Below are 11,073 nucleotides of genomic sequence, written 5' to 3'. Positions count from 1 at the left end.
ATTAATTTGGAACATAATCAATTAATACGGTACCAAACACAATTCTATTCCGAATAAAAAATTTTGAACAGTTACCAAACACGTGTTTTTACTCGGAATCGGTTCAGGAACAGAATAAAAAAGAATCGGTTCTTATCGAATCGGCTCAGGGAACGAGAATCGTTACCAAACGCGCCCTACCTATCCCCACAGGTGTCTAATTGTGTAACCAGCCTTATAATTCCCAGTATTTGCAAATTAGGCCCCATAATTTGTGAAATTACAAGTTTGCCCCTAAAGTTTCCATTTTTTTTTCTAATTACTTAAATTGTCCGTATCAAGCAATTGCTTCTAACAATAAAATAACTTCTAATCATCTTAAGGTTACTGATTCTGTAATCAGACCCTGTAATTTTCAGTATTTGCAAATCCGTGCCCTAAATTTGTGAAATCACGAATTTGCCCTAGAGTTCCAAAACTATACAATTAGGTCCAACTTTGTGGTTAATTCACTATCAATCATGCTAAGGTTTCTGATTCTGTGATTAGCCCCCAGAATTTCCAGATTTTGTAAATTCGTCCATAAACTTTGAGAAATTGCAATTTTTCCCCTAAAGTTTCAAAACTAATTATTCTCAACCGATTTTGGTTTCTATGACAAGAAGAGTGCTCTTTTGGCCACTTAATAGTTTCACACTAGTTATTCTGCAAGGAGCGCATCACTATATAAAGTCAAGCTGGTTGCGTAAGTTATTCCCATCCTTACCTTTTTTATTCTGGATGTGTGGTTTATTATTGCTATTTCACATGGGATGAAATTGTTTCAATAAAAAACCGACTCCTTTTTTTTTGTCCCTAGTGTTTTGTGGCATTTGGTGCCTCTTCTTATGTAGGATTTTTATCACCTTTGGAAGCACGGCGAACTTTTTCTTCATCATTTTTCACCTTTTCACTTAAATTTTTCTCCTTATTTTTTGAACATTTTCTTGTTTCTACTGCAGATAATTGATGTCCTTGAATTCGGCCCTTCCCATGTGGTGGTAAGTGCTCGTCTTCCTTTAGAGATCCATATTTGTATTCCCAATTGCTAGCTATTATGTTATTCCTCATTTTGTAAAACAATATTGCTAACCAATATAGTTCAAGGCTTCTTGAGATGTTTTCTTAGCATTTCCCCCTCATTTGCACTTGTATCGAGCTAGAGATTTTTTTTCTTTGGGGGTAGAATTTATGTAAGCATTTTTTTTTTTTTATATTTGCGAGACTCGTATTTCATGTTTAGTTTGACAATATTTTATGGAAGCTGTGGGAAAACCTACTAGTATGTTTGTCTTTTGTCATTTGTTTTTTTTATTCCCCTAGCAAATATACGTTGCTTATTTTTTAGTATTGATTTCCCTGCAAGTGGTATTTGACCATGATGGTGAGAGTTACCCTTCGCGCTTTCCATTTCTTCTGAAGTCTCTTCTATTACGGCAGATGCATTTAATTGTCGTTTATATTTTTCTTTGAACTGCGTGCTTTATTTATATTCCCCAATTAGTAAAACATGAATAGAAAGAAAGCTAGTGCACAAAAATTGTTGGTCATATTTGGCATAGTATAACAAGCACGCAAATTCTCTTTTAGTGCTTCCTCTGCAATGAGCTAGTTGTAGTCGACGTTGCATTTGAGACACTCTTATTCTACCTGTGCTGAAATTAATCTTAATCGAAGAAATTTCTTTTAGGCATTTGCATGCTTTTTCGGAGGAGCTGCTCTTTTGTTCCTCTAAAAAGATTAGTTAATCAAATGGTTTTAGTTGAGGGTGAAAAATAAACTATGTGCTTTGATGTGAACGACGTTTCTTTTCCTGGGTCGTTGGTTCCTAGAGATGCCAGGATCTTCAAATTTTTATATAGCAAAATAAATTTATGATTTTGTTAATATTCCGGACGCTTGTTTATGTTTCCTTTTTATTGTTCATGGGTTGTGACTTTTGGGCTTTTGGACTGCCATGATCTTCAAATGCTTACGTCATGAAAAAGTTTTATGTTTTTGTCAATGACACGTGATTGAAAGAGTTAAGAAATCCATTGCTCTGCTTCTGAACTAGAAATTTTGTTCTTTTCTGAATTCTGCTCGTGAATTACTGGAAAGACCTTCATGCACATACATAGTGTTCTCATAAATATTGTGAGCCACGTGATTTGGTAAACCTTCAATATTATTACCTTCTATTGGTCAATTAATGAACGGATCTGCATTCAGGAAATTTCATCGATGTTGCTATCCTGAAACTTTAAAAAATCTCAATAGTGAAGTATTTTTAAAACTGGAATATCCACTAGGTATAGCAATAGGTGGGATTGTTCGCTAGCATGTTTAATGTGTCCCTGAAATTTCTGGGAACTTAGGTCCTTTGCGTATACGTGGAAAAGTTACATATATTGAGCATTAGAACAATATGTTGAGGAATTATTTGTCCATAACTTCAAGGAGCCCTTCATGTTACTTTCCATTGTTTGGCCGGACTTTCGTTAATTTATGTTTGCTTCAATGAATGTGACAGAAGGGGAGAAGTTAATGGAAGAGATTATGCTCAGTTCTTCTTAATAGTTTAGATTATGAGCAATTGAGTGTTTAGTGGAAGAGTATTCTTTAAATTGTTTTTCTTTAAAAAGCTCGTGTTCTTTATTCAATGGTAAATAGGTGATTGTAACTAAATTTCTGTATGGATTTTGTCCTAATCAGCAGCTCTTCCTGTTCTCTTATTGGCCCTTATTCGAGACCGTGGTTTCCTAGGAGCACCATCTATTATAATCCTTTCATCATTCTTTCGCTTAAGTGTATAGCTGCCCCATACCATATTTTTTGCCATTTTTGAGAGAGCACAATTTGTTTAATTCTGCATTTTTTTAAACTAGAAATGTTTAATGGAAATTATTATTATGGTTTGGAAATAAATTAAATTAGATTAACTGATTTCTAGCTACACTTCAAGAAGTTCATTGAACTCTCGATTACAAACATAATTTTTTTTTTTTTTGAAAGCTGAAGCTCAGTTCACTAATTTCCTGGGAAATCTTCCAATGAAAGCTTCCGTCTTGCCGTGCATACCCCTCTCTCTCTCTCTCTCTCTCTCTCTCTCACTAATTTCCTGGAAATCTTCCAATGAAAGCTTCCGTCTTGCCGTGCATACCCCTCTCTCTCTCTCTCTCTCTCTCTCAATGCCATGTGCGAAGGGGTGGTGGTTTAGTTGATTCTTGCAGCTATTCTCTCTCTCTCACTAATTTCCTGGAAATCCCCCAATGAAAGCTTCCGTCTTGCCGTGCATACCCTCTCTCTCTCTCTCTCTCTCTCTCTCTCTCTCTCTCTCTCTCAGTGCCATGTGCAAAGGGGTGGTGGTTTAGTTGATTCTTGCAGCTATTTTCTATTGCAACTTAATTTCCGATTTTGAAGCAAATTCTTCAATAGAATTTTACTGACCTTCTAAGTGGGTTTGCCCACGAGTCAATGTATGCCTAGAATGCATCCTCCACGTCAATGAAAAATCATAAAAGGATAAATAATTCTCAAGTGATATATCAGATGACAAGCTTCTTCTTTTCACGTACTGGACAAAAAGAGAATTTCATTCTTTGAACTTGCATTCAGAAGATCACAAGAATAATGAAATGTTGAAAAATCAGTTCGTCTGCCAAGAAAACCTAAAACCCATCAAAAACATCACGACGCAAACACAATTGAGTACTGTAAAAGAATAAATGAAAATAGATTCATTTTCTTTTAGCATTCCGAAGAAGTAATTGATTGAGCAGTTAACAGATGATCCAAGAAGTTCTCTAGAAATTTCTTCGGATTTCGAAAAGGAATAAAAAAACCCACCATTTTATTTAAACTCTTGAACCATGATATGAAATGAGTCAATAAAGCCTAAGTATAGCATAAATAAGATTTCTAAAATAAAAAAACAAGTGGTAAAGTAAGTGCGCAATATGTGACTTGCCAAGGTAAGATCTTATTATGCGTAGTCTATCCTTGGACAACCACTATGTATATGTTGTTTCCCATAGAAGGTACGTATCCACTTAATATAATAACCGAACGTTTTTCTCTTAATAAAAAAGGGAAAGAAAAACAAATAAAAATAAAATAAAAAGGAAAAAGGCTTTGCAAAACGATCTATAAAACAATCGATACAGTTTGATTCCTCGCCTCAATTAGTAGTACTGCTAGCGATAAAGATAGCCCTTTTTCTATGTGTTGGTGTTCTATAAAACAATCGATACAGTTTGATTCCTCGCCTCAAAATAGGTGACCTAACGGCCGCCGCCCGACTAAACATACCAATAGTCACCAGATTCATATGGGCCACTGAGGAGTAAGCAATGATCTTCTTAAGATCGATCTGTCTTGAAGTGGTCAAGGAAGTATATATTATAGCAATCCACCATGGCCATGAGGGTTTGGGTGATTCGGCCAGCTAACGAAAGCCATTTGTTTGCCCGGAAGCTGTCCGACCGGACCGGGGTCCGATCTTTTCGGATCTTTTCGCCTGTTTTCGTTTTTGAAATTTTCTATGCAACCTTTCCTGTCCCCTGCTAGACTTGATTGATTTATGATCCCTTGAGGGGATGAACCTGTTTTGTTCTAATCTGAACGGAATTGGACCCTATTTTGGCGTTAGCATTAGACTTCAATAGGTTTATAGTCCGATAGCTGTTTGGGAGCACTTTATGATTGCACAGTTTTGGAAAAAAATCTATCACTAACTAGCATTCGATCAATACGCTCCACCTGTTCTTTCCTTCCTTTTTTGTCCATGTGAAGAAACCACTAGATTTATGTCTTCTGGATTGAGGGTTGCTAGCATTGTTTTGAAATCCTCCATCGAGTGATGTCTTTCTGTTTTGCCGCCCCTTTCTATCTCTTTGTTCCTTGATGAAGTTGAAGTCCCCCATTGCAACAAGCGGAGTTTTTCTCTTAGGATGTCAGGGTCAAATCTAGTTGGAATTGGCTTTTAAGACTGATCATAGCGGGACCGTGTATGTTGAATACAGCTGCATGTCTTCCCGAGGATTTGTGTGTAAGAAAGAGTGCCACCACCAGGCGGATACCCTCGGAGATCCCGGTGAATACATCTGTGTTAACAATGCTTCCTAGACACGATTGGAAAATAAATATACTTTCTTTTTTTTTTTAATATGGAGTCTGCCTATTCTGGAAAATATCGGCTTTCTCTTTCTCGATAGTCTATTTTTTATACTCAAATATACTCGCCTTGCCGTGATAAGCAAATTGGATGGTGTCGGAAGAAAAGACAGACCATGCCTATAATGTTCCACGATAGCACTTTAACTTTTGCTTTTGGGGACTTTGTTGCCGGGTCTCCTCCCCTACTTCTCTTTCTCCAAGAGCCCCTTTTCCTCACAGACTAGGGGATGAATCTCGATACCTAAAAGCAGTTAGATAAAGCACTGCTGCCACTTCCTTTGCTACCGGCTTCTTTCAGTCCTAAAGTCAATCAAGAGGCTAAACTCGATCTATCTTTCCGGCTTAGCCGAACTCCTTCAGCTCCGAACCAAAGCTAATTTTTTCTATATTGTACCCTCATCGACATCTCCTTACGCTGATTCAATAGAAGTGGGTCGTGAACAAGAGCCGAAAGACGTTCAAGCTCAAAGCTACGGATTGTCATACTCTATTCTATTTCTTTCTACTCTCGAGTGACTAGCTTTCCTTTCGAAGCGGACTAAAAAGAAGAAGAAGGTAAGGTAGCAGCTACGACTTCTTCCTTCGGGGCTTACTTGCCAAGTCCAATAGCAACGGATTCGTACCGGCGGATGAAAGAGTACCGGAGTCATTTCCATGAAACCTTCCACCAAGAACAGATTCAATAGCTGCGCTTACGGATAGTTGACCAAGAGCCTCTACGATCAGATCTGCAGCGGAAATGCCATTAACATTCACAGCGGGTAGGAATCAAACTGTATCGATTGTTTTATAGATCGTTTTGCAAAGCCTTTTTCCTTTTTATTTTATTTTTATTTGTTTTTATTTCCCTTTTTATTAAGAGAAAAACGTTCGGTTATTATATTAAGTGGATACGTACCTTCTATGGGAAACAACATATACATAGTGGTTGTCCAAGGATAGACTACGCATAATAAGATCTTACCTTGGCAAGTCACATATTGCGCACTTACTTTACCACTTGTTTTTTATTTTAGAAATCTTATTTATGCTATACTTAGGCTTTATTGACTCATTTCATATCATGGTTCAAGAGTTTAAATAAAATGGTGGGTTTTTTTATTCCTTTTCGAAATCCGAAGAAATTTCTAGAGAACTTCTTGGATCATCTGTTAACCTGCTCAATCAATTACTTCTTCGGAATGCTAAAAGAAAATGAATCTATTTTCATTTATTAATATACTATATGCCTACCCTTTGGCGTAAGATCTGGCAGCTCAAAACATCTCCAAAACTCCGTGTCTTTTTGTGGTCTCTCTGCCACAATGCTCTTTCCACATGTGAGAATCTCTACCGTCGACATGTTATTTCTGACTCTCTATGCAAGTTATGCACCACACATACCCCAGAATCCACAGAACACATCTTCTTATTATGTCCATGGACAGCAAAGGTTTGGTCGCATTCGCAGCTAAATATCAATCCGGCGGCTTATAACACTCAACGTATGGATGCTTGGATAACAGATATTATAATGAATAGCAATATCTTACCTGATCTGGACATTATTGTTCATACGCTGTGGCAAATCTGGAAGGCCAGAAACAGCTTTGTATTTCGCAGAGCTCATCCTGATCCAATACAGGTGGTGCGAACGGCTTTGGCTAATGCACTGACAGATCGTCGTCTCTGTGCAGCGAGTCCGGCATCTCAGCGTCGATCCTTTCCATCTGATTGTGTTTGGCATCCTCCGATTCCTGGCACCTGGAAGGTTAACATAGACGGAGCTTTTATCCCTGCATCATCTGAAGGATCGGTGGCTTCAATTACTCGAGATCATGCTGGTCGAATCGTGGACGGTTTCTCAAGCCATGTTGCTGCATCTTCCGCTCTACAGACAGAAACCCAAGCTTTAACCCTCACACTACGAGATCTGATGCAGAAAGGACACACAAATCGCGCTCTTACTGTGGAATCGGATTGCCAGAAGCTGGTGGATGCGGTCAACAAATCTTGCCCTCCGCCATGGGAGCTTCGCTCTCTGCTTGCTGAGGCTGCGGCGCTCCTGCAAGGGTTTACCAATCTGCGTATTGTCCATTGCAGCAGAGACGCGAACGAGGCAGCCAACTGGGCTGCCAAGGCCCATCATTCAAGATGTCTTCCTTTAAATTGGCCCTCGTCTATCCCCCTCCGCTTTTGGATATAATATGTACGGATGTACTTGCAAACGGTGTAACTCTTCCTTAATTATATATATTTGCCTCTTCGACCAAAAAAAAAACACAATTGAGTCCGTTGAATGTGGACTTTGACAATCACCATCTTATCAAGTCGGGCGCAAGAACCGAACTTTGTCAAGCGGAGAGGCATCAATGCCCAATCGACTCCGGTGCGCTTCTTCATTTCCCAGCTCATTAGCCTTTTCTTTTTCAGACAAGCTAAGCTCTCATTCATATGAAAATTATTAGGTCAACCTCAATTGATTCCAGCAGAGCTGCATCGAGTTCAGGAAAAGTAACAAAAAAGTCATAAATCTTTTGTATTTGTACTAATTTAGTCTTAAACCTTTTATTGGTGTCAATTTAGTTATAAATTTTTCACTTAATGTCGGTTTAGTCCTAAACATTTTTACTTGATACTAATTTAATTCTTTCCGACTAATTTTAGTTGGATTTTGTTAACTGGCGCCAATAGGCTCACAACGAAAGCCAGAAACGCTACCAAATCTATATTGCCATATACAGGGATGCCTGTTGCATGCTTGCGTTACCCCCAAAACTCCAGAAAAATGTCATGCAAATCATGAATGCAAACCCATATGTTCTTGAATCCTCTGTCGAGGAAATCCGACTGCAACTTCTGCGATGTTTTTCCCAATCCATGTTATGACGAGTTGATTGCATTTCTTTCAAAGTCGTGCCATTAGTTCGTCGGACGTAATTGAAATCGTTCCATCGAAAAAAAAAATCTCACTTGGCAAGATTTCCTCAAATTCTTAGACATGAATTAAGAAAAACTAGGATAACGAAATGTATAATTCTAAAGTAAATTAAATGCCAAAGATCACAGACAGAAAAATATTATCACTAGAAAAAACATGTTCTTAATTTCATTAGAAAGATTTGATACCTTTTAAAGATTTAAAAAACACTCCAAATGTTGACTTTAGACTAATAAGTAAATCATTGAATGCTCAAATCACTTCTCAGCTCAAATCATTTCTGAATGGTTGGATGGATACAAATGAGGGGGCACCCTTTTATACTAGAAACCCTCGGATTACAACCATTGATCGAGAATTCATCAGTGGACGAGATCGAACCGCTCAACCTACCAACTTCCGACACTAAGAGAGTTCTAGACTTTTGCTCAATTACCGTATTGCCCGTCCTTGGAATGTTTTGGAAGCTCTTTTGTGGGAAACCCTAGTGATCGCAAGAGGTCCTCCTTGAAAAAGCACAGCCCTTTAACTACATATGGTTATCCGAACAAAAAAACTACATATGGTTCGATAGCAAATGGGGGAGAAAATAAAGATATGCGAACAGTTCCAGATCTTCTATTGAGATTAATATTCTAAAGCAAAGATTCAAATCCATATGATATATGAAGTCCAAGAGTTCATTGACCACAGATAGAACTGGGCCAAAACACAGAATTTTCAGCGACAATGCTAGAAAGATATATCCTGTGCAGACTTTTATGTCATCCTTTTTTACCTCTTTGACAAACACTGAGCTGTTTCTTAAAGTATTCATTTTATTTTTAGGGGCAGTAGTCTGTTTATAATTTTCCAAACTGCAGAATGCAGGAATTCAGTGATTTACCACAAATTGTCCTAATCAACCTCAACGATGGTATTTCTGACTTAGTTAATAACCTGTCTTATAGGAAGTAATTTGCCTTTGAAGTTTCATTCCGTGGGTCAATATTTGCTTCAGAGTTCAAAAAAATTGCGTTTTGGCTATACATTTCGTAAATCAATCTCAAATTATCGCAATCACGAACATTCTCAAATGTAATAGTTATGGTTGTGAGTGAATGACTTTTCTCGTGGAGCGTGAATTACTTTTGAAATAACTAACATTACATAAATCACTTTCTAGGTAAGTCTATTACTATGCAGCAGTAATTTCTCTCGAAATTAGTATTAATTTTCCATATGGACGTTAAATTTCAAGCAAAATCTAAACGTAGTCGTGAATGAGAAATAAAGATTCCAACTCGATCTTTCTCTCTGTGAAAATCCATTTTGTTTCGTATGTTATCGCATCGTTCGTGGAGTTTTTCGTCAGCATGGCAGGCAAAATTTGCCGTAAAAGCTCCTCCCCTTCAGCAAAAGCTCTTGCCAAGAACGCTCGGCTTTCTCAACAGCGTTCAAATTCACTCGCGCGCCGTCCTGACCCGAACTGAATTCCTTGTGATGACCACACTTGCGAGTCGTCGTCACCGTGGCCATCGCCATTCTTCCCAATGCATCACCATCGTCATGCACTCAAAGCCTCCAAGAAGCAACCGTCTTCACGGCCGCACCAGCTGACGGACACCCTCCTCGTCGCCTCCATCGCCAAGAACCTCTTGCAGTCCGGGACCAGCAATCTCGACCCGGACGTTGTCCCGGTCACCAGCTCCCTCCTCCGCCTGATGAAGTAGGACAGCGTCGTCACCGATTCTTGGACCTTCAAGCTCCTCCTCGAAGCGTTCATCCGGTCAAGCAAGTTTAATGCTGCTCTCGAGATTCTTGATCACATGGAAGAGCTCGGCATGAGGCTGAATTCCCATATGTATACTTCGGTGCTCACCGCACTCCTCAGGAAGGACCAGCTAGGGCTGGCACTGTCGATTTTCTATAAGCTCTTGGACGGTTCAGATGGAGCGGTTTCAGTGCCGAGCACGGTCGCGTGCAATGAGCTGCTTGTCGCGCTTAGGAAGGCGGATATGAGAGGGGAGTTCAGGGAGGTGTTTGACAAATTGAGAGGGAAGGATGGGTTTGAGTTGGATGCTTGGGGTTATAACATTTGGATTCACGCGTTCGGGTGTTGGGGCGATTTGCCGACTTCTCTGCACCTTTTCGAGGAGATGAAGGCGAGCAATTCGGGTTTGTGTAGCCATCCTCTCAATGTCTTCTGCTTTCATGATGACATAAAGAGACTTAATGCGACTAATAGTTAGATGGCGGACTGGGATGCAACAAGTAGTTTCCTCAGGACGTCCGGCGGTGACTGCAGCGAAGACGTTGGATGTCAATGACAGGTGATTTCCTCAGCACGTTAGGTGGCGGCTACAGCAGAGGTTTCCGCGGCAGACCAAGGGGTTTCCGCCGTTGGATGTTGATGGCCGGTGTTTTGCTCAGGATGTTCGTTGGCGGCGACCGCAGCTGCTGCAGCGGAGGTTTCCGCCGTTGGATGTATTTTCTTGCTCTTTTTTCCTTTTATCTTCTTCACTGTGGCAGCCGTGGCCGCTCAAGCTCATCATTGCAGACCCATTACTACTCCAGCTCCGTGGCTATGAGGCTCCATAACGTCATGTGGAACACGTCTCCTCTCTTATGTTCATATATTTATTTATTATTTATAGTTAAAAAAAAATGATGAACGCGTGGAAACATAACAGTATTAAGTACAAATGATCACTCCCAACATCAACATTTTGTATATATACTAATCATCGATATAAGAATACAAACATACAAAAATAGCTTAGTACATCAAACCAGTTCATCTTGTGAACGAGTATATATATAAATCTGATAAAAAAAATTGCCTGTAAAATATTCAGACCACCCCCATACTCAAGGGTCTATCACTTCTGGCGCCAACTAGTTGTCCTTTTCATCAAAACCAGGCACACTTTCAAACCCTTCCAGAGGTCTAACCAACTTGCCATTAATACGATCATACTAGGCAATATCCCTTTAAG

General features: G+C 39.4%; 1 protein-coding gene across 1 annotated transcript; it reads left to right on the top strand.

Annotated features, from left to right (window-relative positions):
* Window positions 1-6,661: 6,661 nt before the first annotated feature.
* LOC120292745 lies at window positions 6,662-7,360 on the top strand. The gene has a single exon (XM_039311129.1). The coding sequence runs from the start codon at window positions 6,662-6,664 to the stop codon at window positions 7,358-7,360; it is 699 nt and encodes a 232-aa protein (XP_039167063.1).
* The last annotated feature ends 3,713 nt before the right edge of the window (window positions 7,361-11,073 follow it).

This window comes from Eucalyptus grandis, chromosome 1 (assembly GCF_016545825.1).
Source record: "Eucalyptus grandis isolate ANBG69807.140 chromosome 1, ASM1654582v1, whole genome shotgun sequence".
Lineage (NCBI taxonomy): Eukaryota > Viridiplantae > Streptophyta > Magnoliopsida > Myrtales > Myrtaceae > Eucalyptus > Eucalyptus grandis.
The sequence above is the reverse complement of the archived record's forward strand: the minus strand, read 5'-3'. Positions and strand labels throughout refer to the sequence as shown.

What these genes read in the sequence shown, in the direction of transcription:
- LOC120292745 (XM_039311129.1), top strand. Translation starts at nt 6,662, where the DNA reads ATGGATGCTTGGATAACAGATATTATAATGAATAGCAATATCTTACCT.